The sequence below is a fragment of the Chenopodium album genome, chromosome 21, assembly GCF_948465745.1.
Source record: "Chenopodium album chromosome 21, dcCheAlbu1.1, whole genome shotgun sequence".
NCBI lineage: Eukaryota > Viridiplantae > Streptophyta > Magnoliopsida > Caryophyllales > Amaranthaceae > Chenopodium > Chenopodium album.
The window spans coordinates 39,264,663-39,281,427 of NC_137854.1; the positions used below are offsets into that span (position 1 = coordinate 39,264,663).

The 16,765-nt window shown below is 33.6% G+C and overlaps 1 protein-coding gene across 1 annotated transcript; it reads right to left on the minus strand.

Annotated features, from left to right (window-relative positions):
• Positions 1-627: 627 nt before the first annotated feature.
• Positions 628-14,336, minus strand: LOC145601226 (histone-lysine N-methyltransferase, H3 lysine-9 specific SUVH4-like). Its single transcript, XM_081657198.1, has 17 exons — positions 14,203-14,336; positions 14,070-14,125; positions 12,894-13,952; positions 12,610-12,684; positions 11,866-11,919; positions 10,940-10,994; positions 10,744-10,853; positions 8,971-9,147; positions 8,183-8,281; positions 7,377-7,475; positions 5,380-5,429; positions 5,207-5,295; positions 4,181-4,340; positions 2,578-2,683; positions 2,309-2,500; positions 1,550-1,786; positions 628-992 (listed from the first exon to the last, which is right to left on the minus strand). Exons 3-17 carry the CDS (start codon positions 13,908-13,910, stop codon positions 879-881), a joined length of 2,634 nt encoding a protein of 877 aa, XP_081513324.1. The 5' UTR covers positions 13,911-13,952; positions 14,070-14,125; positions 14,203-14,336; the 3' UTR covers positions 628-878.
• Positions 14,337-16,765: the final 2,429 nt, after the last annotated feature.

Consider the following 16,765-nt stretch of genomic DNA (forward strand, 5'->3'; position numbering starts at 1 on the left):
GCATGGACATTATTTACAAAATTTGGCACGAGCACCTAACCCATATGAGACCTGCTAATTTTCTTTACCAATTAACCAAAAACATAAATTATTATGGTGCCCTATGACACAACATGTGGGTAAAGCCACACTTAAGCTTCGTTTATGAAAATCGGCACAAATCCAAACGTGGCAAGACTACTTCTATTCTAAACATCACAAGACAAGCTGACACAACACAAAGGCTATGCAACATGGCACAAGCCCACCATTACCTCATAACCTCATAACCTACTCTTATCTCAGTAGCTCTTTAATTGAATTACCGTTTGAATTCCTAAATTTTATGAGAACCAAAGGAGAAAAAGAAAAAAGGATTTTCTGATCATCTGATTTATCTGATTTCTAGGCTTGAATCCTTAAGAGGGCCTCATCGTGTGGAGCCTTTTGGTAACTGAAAAAATGCTAGTTTATGGAAGAATTGGAAGTATTAATGTTCTTTTGAATGATTCTTAATTCCGTATCCAAAATATTACAAGTATTTCCTTCCTCTATCAAACATGGCATATGCACATTTCACAAATTATTTTATATTGCCTTAAAAAAAAAAGGAAAAAACACTACTAAAAGATCAAGTTATGGGGTTAATGAATATTGCAACGTCACGCTGTAGAATTTGGCAGCAACGAAGAATAAACGGGAGCATAGCATTGCCTTCGTTTTACAAATTGATCAATTAACTCTGTGCTGTCATCTAGAATACTGAAAATTGCTGTACAAAGAAAAAATTAACTCTGTTTGACTCTGCTAAACAGCTACAGCGTTTATAGAATGGGTCAATTAACTATGGCAAGAAATCATAGAAATTGTTGAGCTTCAGCACCAGTCAGGGAAATACACTAATACAAACGTTTCCGACAATCTCCTGTACCGCAGAAACATGGCAATACTTTAATTTTGCCATCAGAACCTATAACGCTATCTAGTGCGTACCCATAGTCGTAAGTCAGTTCCTGTTGCAAGAAGCATACATCAAGTTGTAATCAGCAGACAGGTCTCAGTGTATTTAGGGGGAAAAAAGGAAAAAATTAAAAGCATAAAAGAGCAATTACTAATGACTTCAGTTAGAGCAACAATGAGGAAAGGAGTGAATCAGAAGTAAACTGAACCAATCAGAAGGTTGTACTTCTAAGACAAATGACAGATCAGATGAATTCATGCTTGTTACTTTGTTAGCCATTTGTTTCAGTAGTCAAAATATCAAATTACACTATGTGAACACAGAATATAACAAATAACTAACGCATTTATTTGCTATCCTAGACCTAGTTGTTAAGGTACCACAGAAAACTGGATGGCTGAAGTGGAATGAATGTGTAATAATCAATTATTAGATCATTGAATTCTAAGCACAGATTCAAGGTCTTTTCAAAGCCAAACTAATCACATAATGCAACAATGAGAAACATGTTTAAACAATTATTTTCTGAGGTGCATTTTCAAAAAGAAAAGCCAGTCCTCCAAACATAAAGAACAGAATCAGGCCAAGCATTCAAAGGAGTCAAAATACCTGCATGGGAGGTATATTGTCTGCAGCAATGAGCACAATGCGAGCTAATCGTAAGTCATGGTGTGCGCTCAAAATACATTGCACAAATAAATTAGGTTCGCAACTGTGATTAATAAATCTAGCAACGTTTCCTCTAGTCCCTGCATCAATACAAAACTCCGGTGTACCATCTAACATAGTCTTATCAATCTTTGGTATACTTATAGCAGAGGGCACCTGTACATTTCCTAAGCGTCTCTGAAAAAAGAAAGAAAATATTATTTAAGATGAGAGTTGAGGATTGTGCAAAAAAAACTGTTTCTTATAATTAGTTGTACTAGGCAACACAAGAAAAAACACAATGATCAACTAAGAATTTGGTTGACACCACAAACGAATGATATACTTTGTATCAGATAACAATCCCTCACTACTTGCCAGTACGGTCCAACAAATACGCATTTCATTCTATGAGATTCTAATGCAAAGCTCGTGCTACAGGCCATAACATGACATACAAGAGAACATATACAGGGTCGTCAAATCCAAGGCTTGAGAATGATGCATCCATAACAGTACTTATTTTGTATTAACATTGTCACTGTGCACAGTGCACACAATTGCAATATCTAAATAGTTAGTAAACAACATCCATTCAATTTAAGAAAATTTCTTAAATCCGCTTCCTCACTTCGATGTTATGTCATTCATACATGCAATTACAAGTTGCAACTTGTCAATAAACAATAAGCAGACATTTGAATATAGTTGCAACATTACCTCTCTTCCTTCAATCTCATTAATGGTGTGCAAGCAATCAATTTCAAAGATGTATTCATTTGACTCATCTCCAGCAATGTTATCAAGTTCATCACTTCTTCTCACCACCCCGATGTATTCGCAAAGCGGTGCACCTGAAGGAATATAATCCCATGACCTAACAGCCCAACCCTTGTCAGGTGTACGATACACCTACTCAAAAGACAAAAGCACAGTTAATGTATGATACATGATAATTAAAGATTTGATGCTATCAAAAGCTACAAAACCTCAAGACGGTATTTGATTTTCCTTTGAGATATGCGATTTAGGCATCCAGGGTTGCAGCCACAGTTTGGTCCACATTCAAAGACAACATCCTTGGGCTCAGCTAACCTGGGAATCATAATTGCTTCAATAACATAATTTCCAAGAAAAAAAATTTAGAATACAACAAACCTTAGTCCCAAAATGATTTGGGGTCGGGTAACATGAATCATCATAAGGAATCGTCCACCAAAGAATAAGGTTCCATAACAAGATAACCAGTTGAAAAAGTTTGAAATAAGGTGTGTAAAGTGAGAAAACGTAAAATTTAAGAAAGTTTTAAAGGAGTAACAGTGGTAAAATATGAGAGTAAAATACATAATGGTTTGAGAAAACTCTAGTAAAGGAAATAGATAAAATTTATAAAACACGAATTGAGTAAATAATAATAGTAAATGCTAAGTTAAATAAACGAAAATTATATTATATTATTTGCAACTTTGGAAGGGCTGCATGAAATCCTTAGAAAAATTTGTTCATGAGTGTATAATAGAGAGAGAAAAATATAGATGTGTGTGATGAGCAGAATGATAAAGAAATGACAACCTCATAAGAAAAGAAAACATTTTGTTGCAATGTGTAGCATCTATTTCTATTTTTGGCAAAGGTTGCAAATAATATGAAGCGGAGGTAGTATGTAATCATGAATTCATGACACGTCGTTGACGTAAATTTTCTCCCTACACACCGCCCTGTTCAACACCATGTTTTCCTCAATCCCCAAAGCACTCATATAACTATCAATCACCCTCTAGATAGTTTTCTTAGGTTTACCTATACCGATCCAACACTTCGCATCTTTTCTCCCTTGTTCTGTTTCTAACATGATCAAACCACCTTAAGCAATGCTACCTCATCTTGCACTCGATCGATGTAACCCCTCATTTCTTCCTAATTATCTCCTTCCTCAATCGATCCTTTCTTGTATGGCTACACATCCATCACAGCATACACATCTCTGCCACATTCATTATATGCACGTGGCAATGTTTTACAATTTACATCCAACATTCTGTACCATTAAACAAAGCAAGCACTATTCAGTTCGGTAGAATTTTCCATAAGAACCCCGTTGCACTCTTCCACTTCAACCAAATCGCTTTGATCCTATGCGCTATAATTTCGTCCAATTCTCCATCCTTTCGAATAATAGATCCCAGGTATTGTACCTCATGACAATCATCCTATCCAAGGTGATCACTCCTACCTCATGTTTCTCAGGTCGTTAAACTTACACCCAATACTCCGTCTTACTTCTGCTCACCTTCGAATTCCAAAGTTTGTATTCACAAATCCAACTTACTTTCCATGCACATTTCTATGATAGCTATGTACCCAAGATTGAAGAAAAAAAATATTAAAAGAAAATGTAAATCAAATAGGCCTAAGCCAAATAAATATCACACCCACACCCACACCCACACCCACACCCCCATCCACAAATTAAATAACAATAACAGGAAGGGAAAAAAAAAAAAGGCATAAATGTATAACTTACATTAAAGTATACAAAGGAACTCCATATAAAAAAAGAAAATCAGTAAAATAGTATACGAAAAACCTCACCTCCCACCATCTCGAAGCACATAAGGGAAATCTTGTCCATTGAGTTTTGCACAAGCACAAGTTTTGTGGTTTGTGCAACTCCCCTTACATGAGCAACCTGGCGCAGCTGGAGGTAGCTTCACACTTTCTGCAACTTCTACAGACTTGATATACGTAAATCCTACAAATATTGCATCATCACAAAGTAATTCAAATTTAAATGGTTTGCCAGCTGTCACTTTATTCAACAAATATGTAAAGGACAGAAAATATCATGTCTGAAGTAAAAAATGTAATAACACGGGGAGGGGGAGTAGGGTATATACCCTTTCTATTCCTGATTTTTGCAAATCTTAAGGCCCATTTTATCCCTTTTTTCTTTTCCAGCTGAAAGTTGTGGGAGAATTTAAGAAATGCAAAATAATGCATACATTTATCAATGATAGCTTAATTAGGGATACTTTTTAAATCCATGATGATAACTATGTTTGTGACATTGGTACAAGGTAAATTTATAGTTTCAGAAAGGAATTTTATTATATATATTAGAAATGAGTGGCCCAAAAGATGAAATCCTGGCATATGCAAATGCGAAAACCCCTTAAGTATGCACTTTCACTAAGAGATCAAAAGAAGGTAAATGGACAACCTAATCAGAATAACTTTACACCTTAAGATTCCAACCCTTCACCCCTTATCAGTACTTTAATTTATAATCAATCCATCCCTTTACCTTCTCTAGTCCCTTCCTTAAATAACATTCCTATGTTGCACGTAAAAAAAAACCGAGGAAGTATTTAAAATGTGAATTGAACTTGTGTAGCCTCAAAGGCCCTGAGCGGCTGAGCTTAACTCAAAAGATATTTTTTTTTTACATGAAGTACGTGAAAATAAACGGAGGAGAACTGAGCATTAACGGAATAAGGACCATGAGGCCCTGACTAAAGTGAGCAACCACAACAGATGGTAGAAAAAAAAAAAAAAGACAAGCTACTAATGACTGGATCCAATTACTAACACCACGCACAGAAACTATAGCAAACTTACCTGGGGGACATATAGGAGGGTCATCAACTAAATTTGTAACAGGAATGCAATTATCTTCAAGACCATTGCTAATATCACGGCAGACCAACCTTCACGATAAAAATATTGTAATAAGCAAGCATATTATCTTTAAAATGTACCGTCACAGTTTAAGACTAATGTACAAAACTTACCCCGGCAAGTCTGAAACAACCTTAAGCGGGCATCCTCGAATAAATTGGACCTGAGAAAATTGCTTGAGTTAAGAATACCACAATACATGCATCAAGAATTAACCAATTGAACCTAAACAGCTATAATATTTTCATTTCATGGGGGTATTTGATAGCACGCAAATAGAATATTTGAAGCAGGTTCAGACAATTAAAATGAAGAATTAAACAGCATCAACTTCACACTATCTGTCACAGAGATTTGCACATGCATACAGGCAAAAGAAAGCATCCCCTTTTAAAGTTATCAAATATGACGTACAAACGAGCAAACAACATTTAAAAAATCTATTACACTTTTTTAAAAAAAGGTTCGATGTTTCAACTTTAACCTAAGATAACAGGCCTTGCTATTGGCATCCTAATAAATGAATCACATGGTCAGCTTATCTACAAATTAAAAAGCTATGATTTGATTCTAAGACATGGTCTTATACAACCTGATACATAATATTTGTAGGAATACCCTAACCCCCCATTAAAGGGAAGCCCTGTCAATTAATTTAGAGCACGATTAAATTTACTCAATGTTAACTGGGTGCTATTATATACTGCTACAACTCCAAGAACTCGCTCAGGAAGCAGCTATCTTAAGCTACCCAGAAACTTCACAAGCTCCTATATACACACTTAATACACTATTGAAAACAGACACTGATACAAATGTCTATTACCGGGTACATATTTTAGTGTCGAACATGTTAGGGTTAAGATATGGACATGGGACAGTGTACTAAATTTGGACGCTGGTGCTAGACAGGACATTTTTTAAACAAATTCCAGAATTGCATGTTGCAATGTTGCATACACACATTTAAGATAAAATCAAACACTGGTTTTGGTCAAAAGTATAGATGTCAAGCCCATTTGTGACCATATATCTCACACACTTTCCCTCATTTTCTCCTATTGGCAGTTTACTTAGTAAGTGAGGTTCGAAACAATAAATGTGCCGACTTTGAGAAAGTAGAACTTTTCTCATCATTGAAGTCCTATGCTAAAGCTAGCAGGAATATCCAAAGGCTTCAGTAAATTTTATAATTCAGATAATTTGCAAAGAAAGAACACAAAATAAAAGTTTTTACTGCACAATACAACAAAGTGCAGATGTGGGTATATCCCTATCCCTTTGCAGATGTGGGAAATATCCAAGGGCTTACAGTGTAATTATAATTCAGATAATCACATAGAACATAAATAAAAGGTTTGACAATACAAATGATAATGTGCAGATGTGGGTTGTTTCTTATCCCCATGCTTGGCTAAACTGGGATCAGATTATAAAGTGGTCTAAACAAGATATAAAGAAAGTCTCTCAAGAAACTAATTTTAAGAAAAATGGCGCAGCAGATTCTCTCACTCACAGCATAATTGATGACCAAATATTACTCCAGTGACTACTAAAGCTTGTCTTCTAATACCATCAAATCTTTCCTCAACATTCTAGGTTTGAAAGGTAGCACAGACAGGTATTAGTGTATTACAAAAATTATTTCAAAAAAAAAATAAAATTAAAGTTAAAATAAAGAGCCAATTATATGCAATATTCACAGCATATAATGTGCCAAATAAAATAGTTGCCGTCACAGATTAGTAACCACCAACTTGCTAGCCGACAAAAGAAAAATGGACAAATATTGGGAACACAAAACACTGACAATAAAATTCAAGGTAAATGTGATTTTAACAGCAAATATTCAATTTGAAGAAAGCATATGCCAAAGAAAAATTGCCACTATAAATGAGTAAACACCAACTTGCTCGAGGAACCAACAAAAAAAAATATAGGAACACAAAACAGTGATTATAGATCTGAAGATAAGCTTCCTCAATCCATTCATGTCAAGGCATCTTCAGTGCAGCAAATTTACTATCATATCGATGACTTAACACCAGCACATCAGAAGAACAAGCAAATCAATTCGGAGTTAGGAACGAAAATAAAATCAAATATCAACCTGATTGATAGATAACTTTGGTTGTCCTATAATCCGTTTTAAACGGTACTTATAAACAACATGGCCTCTACAACCTTTATCAGCCCAAGAATCAACAACCTGCATGTATTAAATGCAAAATTGGAGGATCAAATAACTACAATATCTGTAGACTACTGTTAACTCAAGTTGATACAATTCATCAAATAAAAATATTATGACAACAAAGACCTTGCAATAACAAATTTTATAAATGTGAGTCAATTGTATTAATGACAGGAAGGCAGTAATATTGAAGATGAATATCGGGTATGGAACAAAGGAACCATTATAAAAGCAACAATATGGTAATTAATCAACTACTCGACAGGTTATCCCAAAAACAGAAATTTTAGCTTCAATTATTCCAAAATAGGGACCATCAAGATCGCAAGTCAAATTACAAGGAGTGCAAAATGAACATTTGCACAAGGGTTTTCATTATCAGGGGACCAAACACCTGAAGCATGAAGATAAATTCAGTCGCACGTATGGATACTACATGAGGAAACAAAAGTTTTACAATTATAAAATATAATCTCTACACCAATCAACACACGGTATTTTAGATGATAAGATGCAGTTGGTTTATCAACAACACACGGAGTACTTTGATGTTGTAGGAAAAGCAGGGAGAGCAGCACCAAGCATGGGTAGTTGTACAAAATATAAATAGAAGTCTCAAACTCTCATTACTCCACAAAACGAGAGCCAAAATTAAGAAAAACAATTTTTTTTAAAAAAAAGAAAAAAAAACCAAACTTACTTAAATCACGTAAGAAAACTACCTTGTACAATCCATCATATGAGTAAATTTTTCCAGAGTAACTGCCAGCATTTTTACGCCCACGGACTACTCTAATGGGAACAGATTGATCCATGCTATTCTGCAAGATTACCAAATACTTTAATAGAAGAAAATCTAAAGACTTGGAAAAAAGTCAAAAAGAGCAAGAAGCCAAAAAATCTAGCATGGACTTGGACCACAATATTATTGTGAACCCGAGGTTTATACGGACGCAACTGACGTTATATGGAACATAGTGACCCTAATTTTATCATATTAACCTTATTTCTAAGGTAGTAACCTTATCAAAACTTGTGTGACATTTAATATTATCGTGAACCTGAAGTACAACGTAATGTTAAGCATAGTGACCCTAATTTTAACATAGTAACCTTTATTATTTATATTGACCAATATATAAAAAATCTCATTAAAAATCAAAATAACCTCTTATAGCCTTTATAATATCACAATGACTTTTTTTTCGCATAAATCTTATATATTAATATAGCAACCTTTTTTTATTAATAAAGCAACCATAGTGTTCCTAATATTAGTGGTCCACAATAAATTAGTGTGTACCAGGTCCATTTAAAAATTTACAACAAGAAGCCACATTGAAACAAAAAAATGTGCTAGGGACAAGGGATGGAGTGATTACAGTAAGAAGGATCATCTTAAAAAAAAATCAAATACAAAATATTATCCCAAAAGAGATACAAGTAATAGTTTTGAAGGAAAAGATATCAATAACAATAGCCAAAGTACGAAAATTCCCAAGTCACTCACCTTCAAAGCAAGATTACCTCGAACCAAAACTTGATCCTCCTGCTGTAATTTACTACCAAGCAAGTCATGGCCACCCTCACCAGTGTAGATAATATCATCTGCATTATCCAAATCATCTTCATACTGGCCAGACATTACTATGGCCACAGCAATCGGAAAAGTACACTTTGCATGTACCTTTTGCATAAAATTAAAAGGAAAATTAAATTGCAGTCCTTGAATTATTCAATATTAGTTTAGTTGGCTTTATTAATATGGCATGAGCTGAACGTGAATTAAGGATTATGTAGACAAGTTCAATGACTCAACCAAGGCTAGGCTGATTTTCAATTGTTCTAGCGCAAACAGAATCAAACCACCAACTTGATATAGGTTTATTACACGCGATTGTCACTAGTTGCAAAGAACACAAACTTAACTAGAAATTTGGTAATACAATCTTTCCCAAAGCAAATAAGGAAGAATATGCAGTGTGAAGAAGAGAAGAGGCAAAGAAAACAACTAAACATATCAATATTAAAACTAAAGCAACCCAAACAAACAAAACAACAAGAAAAGAGCAACAAAACCCAAATAAAAAAGGAAAAAAAATAATAATTTTAACATCCAGGCATCCAACAACCATTACCACCTTTAAATTTTGGTTTACACATCTTTTTACGTTACAATATGCAAATTCAACAAATCAATCTGGCTAATTTTACATACAGTCAACCCTAAATCAATAATAAATACTCCCTTGGTTTTAAAATAAATGCCCACTTCCCATATATGGTCATTACAGAATAGTGGAGTTAGAATTTTATTAGAAGTAAGGAATGTGAGAGGGAGAGAAATAATAAACAAATAAAAGTAGTGGTGGATTTAAGTGGGGACCATGAGATGAGAAAATTACTATTTAAATGGAGTATGTTGCCAAAAAAGGAAGTGTAGCAACTAAAACAACAGCCACAAAAAGAAAGTGTATAACACTTAAAAAACAGAGGGCGTAGAGAGAAACCATGTGCAATTAAAAAAATGTTGCAAAAGTTATGAAACTTCCTACAATGGTAACTGTTGCAATATTAGTGGAACGGAGGAAGTATAACCTAAGGTTAGTGAAGCTGTGAAGTACTAGAGCTTGGTTCTCTACACCTTATTTTCAAGAGCTTAGTACTTATTCTAGTTATATCAAACTAGATCAGATCATAAAGATTCATCTTGTTTCTGTTTTCTTTGTACATAATCTCTTACAATCTGAACTAAAAATACATATAAGAAAATGTAGTGCAGAGCTAATTCATACATCCTATCATACAAAACATATTGCTGATTTAATAAAGACGGTTCTTTTGCAGCATTTTATCAATTTATATCAATAGCCTTATTTGAAAATGTTTGGAAAAAAAAAAAAAAGAACTATGTGAATGTTATGCATGAAATTATTTTAAAAAATATTCTTGGTAAGAAATGAAAGTAGAACTAATGCTGTGTTTGGATTGAAGGAAATGGAGGGAAAGGAAGGGATTGATTATCTTTCATTTGGATAACAAATGAGAAAGAAAGGGAAATGGAGGGGAGAGAAATGAAGGGATTAAATTGTAAGAAATTCACCTCTCCATCAATTGAAAGATTTGGAAGGAATCTTTCTTCCCTTCCCTCCCCTCCCCTCCCCTTCCCTTTCCTTCCCTTTTTAATATCCAAAGACAACATAACTCATAAACCAAATAATAGGGGAAATTATGACCAATCTATTTGTCAAATCTCATCTCAACTAACTCTGAAATACTTTACCTTTTTGGCTTTAGATTGTCCAATATAATCAATCCCATTCAGCCAATGACTATGAAATCCAACCGCAGTCATCTCAGCTCGAGAATAAAACTGATACCCCACATCAATTCCTGCACAATCCACAAACAGCAGAATCCAGTTAGTTTCAGGACTGAGAAAATAAGAAATCCTTTTTGATCGGGTTACATGCACCAACCAGGAAGAGAACCAATTGTCTTCTCAGGATACAATATTTCATTCTTCTCTCTCATCTGTCACCAACACATTATAAACAAGTCAAAAGTGAATGTAAGAACAACTTGTATTGATTTCACTGCAGAAAGGGTCTAGAAAATGCATGGACAACAGTCATATGTGCTTCACAACAACAGCACCACAATATATTTTTCAATGTATGAGTGATAAAGAAACAACTATATTGTCGATGTGACATCAGTTTAGCCGTAAAAGCATGTATAGTAAAAAAATTACAGACAGGACTGAAGGCATATTGATATACGTAGTAAATACTGTAGTATAGATGAGTGTAACAGTCTGAGCCAAAAGGTCTACCATCTAAAACAATGACATATGTAGATTGATACAGCAGCAGAACAATCTCAATTTTATTTATGAGTATTATTCACATATTACAAAATTGAGTTCTGACATGCCAAGGAGCTGAGAATTGAGCAAGTGACAAACAGTAATCTATATAGTATTACCTCAAGGCACAGAAATTAAGTTACAGAGTATTACAAGACTGGAAGGAACAAGGGAATGATACTTTCCAGCAAAAACAGCCTGGCAGAAAAGTGGAGGACCTTATCCATCTCTTATTGATACGAAAAGCATTATAAGTGCAAAAAATGGATAAAAAACTCCCAGGAAAACCTCTTACGTCAATTCAACCTCCAAAGTCAAGATGATCAAATCAGAAGCATTCAAGTACTCTTTATTATAATTTTAACTTTTGGTAAAGGAACATGTTGTTAAGGAATATAACAGCTTAAGTAGTTATGTAATGAAATCTGACACGCCAATGTGTAACCATAGAATCAAGCACAAAGTATATTTATTACCTAATGTGATGAATTTACTTATTGTCTAGAGCAATGTAATTAAGGATAGTGCAAAACTTGCCTTTGTTAAAGCCTTGAGATCAGGCCGACAAGAAGTCCGCTTTACATCTTGCTCCTGTAAATGAAGCCAACAAATTAATTCCACGTCAACTTCCATATCTATCCTAATCCTTGAAGAAACTGGACAAAAGCGATGAAAAAATAGGCCTAATAAAGGAAAAGTGAAACAACGTAAATTGCATAGGACAAAAGAATAGCCCTTAGATGTTCAGATACAAACTCGTACTCTGTTCTAAGCATATTCAAATGTGTGCTTCCTACACTTGCATCAAGGAACAACCAAGGTTTTGATATATAGTTAAACAGAAAATCTCAAAAATTAAAAAGTGGCGAGATTTTGCAGTCATGACCATGGTAAAGGTCACACATTGAGAAAGTGTAATATCTCACAGTGATGTCCTTGTCTGAATCAACCTATCAAGATGAGTAACAAAGCCCTTAACAGCTTAATAATAGTGAATGTCGATTTACTTGTAACAAAAAGAGCCAATAAACAGATGCATTGTATCTCAAACAGCATCTCACATTAAGCTAAAACAGGTAGAGGGAAAAAATAACAGAGATTTTGTAATAAAATCTATCTCCAAAAAATTTATCAAAACACATCCTCCCATGCTGGAGCTAAAGAGTCAACACAAACAATGTTAAAAATTGACATTCAAGCATGATGTTGGTATATAAACTTAACAAAAAATAGCAAAATATTGATCATAATTGCAGTAATACTTTGAGTAGAAAAACACACCTTCACCTTGGACGTTGAAGTTTTCTTTTTCTTCTCTAGGGCAATTTCATTTTGCTTGCGCCTCTCCTCTTCCTCCTAGAGGAAATTGGTATGTAACAAAATAATGTTAAATCTAGAAAACACTACATCAAACTAATTGATACTTTCCTAGCTGGTAGAATATTTTAATACACAAACATTTGGACTATTTATAAGTCATAATGTCAAATGAATGTTTGAATGACATGAAAAACAAATGATTTTATTTTTCTTGCTATATAAAAAATAAAGATGTAATGAAGTACCTGGACACATTGAAGGTAGTATGTATTAAAGATTCTCAAAGTCTCCTTTACCCTTGCATGATCACTTCTTCCAGCAGCATCAGGAGGGGCTCCATCTTGTTTCATTGCTCCATTTTCCCAGGCTTTTAATGCCATATTAAACTGATTAGGTGTTTCACCATTAGAAGCACGGGTTACTTCATTCACATATGAACATTCAAAGTCCATTTTGCAGTTATCTTCCTTAGTATGGTCATGTTTACTTCTTTTAGCACTAACTATGTCCTTAGCAAGAGAAGCATCCAGTGATCTCTTATCATCAACAGGACTCTCCAGTAGAGTTTTGTGATTTTCGTTATCTTGCTTGATATGAAGTCTAGGGCTTAATCTCCTTTGCATTGGAGTCGTCGACATAGTCTTCTTCTTCTCATTTTCATGCTCACATTGCATTGTAGGGCTTATAGTCTTTGCCATTGGAGTCTCTAGCAGATTTTCTTGATCACCTTGAATTCTAGGGCTTACTCTCCTCTGAATACTAGGTTCCTTGGAAGTATCTAGTTTCCCATTGGTCACTGTACATGGGTGAAGCCTGGGGCTAAATCTTCTCTCAACTTGACTTACTTGATTAACAGAAATCGAATGCACTTCAGGGCTTGTCCCAAGTGAAACGGTATCTTTTTGCGGTGTTGTAGTACTTCTGAGATTCTCATGGAGCCTAGGGCTCATCCTTCGTTGAAAATTCGAATCAGTGGCCACAACCTTAGGGGTAGGGGTTTTAGAATGTGCAATGATTGCAGGGGTATCTAATATCTCCTTCGCTTGGGCAGGGCGACGGGAATTGGGGCTTAGCCTTCCTTTGACACTAGATTGACCAGGAGGTGAATCTATCTCAACAACTGAAGAGTTATTATGAAATCTTGGACTAAATCTTCTAGGAACAGAACCCGAATTCCCGGCATCATGAGACTCAGACTCAGTATGAAGCCTAGGACTGAGTCTCCTCCGAAATTCCCCATTACTCATATTCCCTAAATCCATCAATTAAGAATACCTAATACTCGAATTTCAAAAATATTCAATCTGCATAACAATTATAACCCAAAATTCACATTGTTGATTACCAAATTTTAACCAAAACTAAACAAACACATTGTTCGGAATCAAAACGAAAAGATTAAAGAGAAAAAAGAATTATACCTCGCAATTCAGAAACAAACCCTAATCCGTCGCAATTCAAGCACCAATTACGCTACCTGAAAATCGAAAAATGATGAAAGATTGAAATTTGCAGTGATTAAAAACAAAAAATTGAAGAATTCTTGAAAAATACCAGTTAATCACTCAAATTTAAGAATGCATGCTTGTTGATTGAGTGATTAGCAAGTAGCGATTGACTGCTGCTTCAGCGACTCGATTGAATGCAGAATAGTTTGTCTCTACTTCAGTCTTACCTTTTTTATTTATTAGGGTTTTTCGAAAATTAAAATTACGGAATGTGTTATTAAAAAATATTAATAAAGGGATTTTTGAAAGGTAAGACTTCAAGGGCGGGAACTTGGAAGTTAGATATGACATATGACTAATATGAGTCATATGTCATGTCATATGACTAGTGAAATTTTTGGTCATGCTCCTCATGCACATTTTTTAATGTCTTTCAAACTAAGGTTAATAACTAAACACGTTGTGAGGCCGTTATTGTATGTTATGAACATTGAACACCTATTGTATCGAGAAGATGTAAATAAATAAATGATGAGATATACGAAATCTAAATTAACTAAATAATTTGTACAAATATATAATTAGTTGATCAGTGTAAATTTTTATACGGAGTGTTTGTTATAGGGTTCGCATGATAACTGTTTTTAAACTTCACAAAAGGAACTCGAAAATGAGGCAAGACTTTAGGGAAAACAATCACCTTGGGTTTTAGGGCCTGTTCTCATACATTATTTTCAGTTCAACTCTAATAAGTTCAGTCTCTTTTAATTAAAATATTAAGTTTAGTTCTGTTCAGTCAATGAGAAAAGGCCCTTAATTCCTTTTAAAATCTTAGTTTTGACTTATAATTCTTACACCTTAAAGTTTTTAAGGCTAGCCCAAGCTTGGTTTAGACTCTAAAGAATCATCAATCAATATCAATATCAATATCAATTCATATCATAAAATATAGGAAAATATATTTGTGTGATATATTTTACATACTCATATTAGGAAAGTAATATCATTAAACATATTTTATGGTAGAATATGATTTACTGAAAAATATTGATATGATTTATTGAATCATATCTTTAATGTTGTGGTAATACAACTTTTATCAGGTTGATTTTTTTTTTTTTCCTATTTTAGGTTCTATATATTACTCCACTGTTGTTTGCTATATTTAGACTTTTATGATTAACTTTTAAAAATTTTGTTTTCAAAAAAAAGAAAAAAAAAAGTGTTGGAGTCATTGTAATACCCCGTATTTTCATACGTATCTTCCAAATTAATTAATTAGGAATTATTTTATAAAAAGGGTATTTTAGTAAATTTATTATTTGGAGCCAAAATAATATTTGAATTTTGGCGCCAAAAGTATTTTGAAAACTAATCATTATTTTGGATAAGATTTATTATCCATTTATCTTATCTTAAAAACCGGATTATTTACATATTTCGGATATTTTAATTAAAGCAAAATTATATTTTATTTATTATATTAAATTGCCGAAAATTCCCATTTATTTAGCTAGGAAATTTGGATTTTCTATGTATAGAAAATATGATTTTCTTAGTTAATTATTGGTGAATAATTGGTACTTAATTATTTATTTATTTAATTATTCTATATTATTTACACAATTATTTTTATTCCTTAAACCGAGCAAAATCTTCCTAAATACTAGTAGGGGAATCTCTTATTTTCCTTGATTCTAATTCTCCATCTTTTTAGTATCCAATCATCATATCCTCTTGCCTTTTGTTCCTCTTGATTATTCCCCAAGTAATTCTAATTTCCTTATTATTTTTCATGACATACATACATTCCATATTCAAGTATATACAATCACCTATATATCCAAACTTTCCTTAATTCTTTATTCACTTCTCCAAGTAATCTCTTAAACCCTAATTACCATAATTCTTCCTACATTTTCCTACCATAATTCATGCTCATACTAGCCTATAAATACCCCTTCATACCTCTCACATTCTTCACACCAATTCTCTTCTTTCCTTCTCCTCAATTTTACACAAATCATCCCGTTTATCTTTGAAGCCAATTTTCGGGCACTTCTGGTCAGTTTTTGGGGTATTGACGTCTCACAAAAGATTGTTCCTCTCAAAAAATCCTTGAGGTTAGGCTCAAAAATCACCCAATTCGGAGTTATATCGAAGGAGTTATAGCCTCTGCAAGTTCTGCCTATTCTTTCCAACGCAAATCCAATACTTCTCTCTTTCTTGTTTTCTTATCTTTTCTTCTTCTCTTCTCTTATTCAATTATTGTTATTATTATTATGGGAGATTAATATAAAATTATTATGGGTAGTTTTAATTATATAAAATCATATATTTAATGATGTTTATGAGAAAATAATTTAAAAGGATCATGTACATATAGTTAGGGGTTTTTAATTATTTGTTAACCTTATATTGATTAAGGTTATATTTATTTGTAGGGTGTGTTCGACCAAGATTCTTGAGATTCTTTTGGTGTGTATAGCTAAGCAAAGATCAAGGTACGTTAGGTGGCTAGATACCTTTGAAAGTGATTGGTTTGAATAACATGTTTTATATGATTTGATTGGTGATTGAATTAAATTGATTTGAATTATGATTTTGAAATAAATTATGTTTGGAGGTATTGATTTTAATAAAAGTATTTTGAATGATTGATTTTTAAA

What these genes read in the sequence shown, in the direction of transcription:
- LOC145601226 (XM_081657198.1), bottom strand. Translation starts at nt 13,910, where the DNA reads ATGGATTTAGGGAATATGAGTAATGGGGAATTTCGGAGGAGACTCAGT. An exon ending in CATATGATGGATTGTACAAG is followed by an intron (nt 7,476 to 8,182) that starts GTAGTTTTCTTA and finishes TAATACATGCAG; the next exon opens with GTTGTTGATTCTTGGGCTGA. An exon ending in CAAAGTTATCTATCAATCAG is followed by an intron (nt 5,430 to 7,376) that starts GTTGATATTTGA and finishes CAATTTTCTCAG; the next exon opens with GTCCAATTTATTCGAGGATG.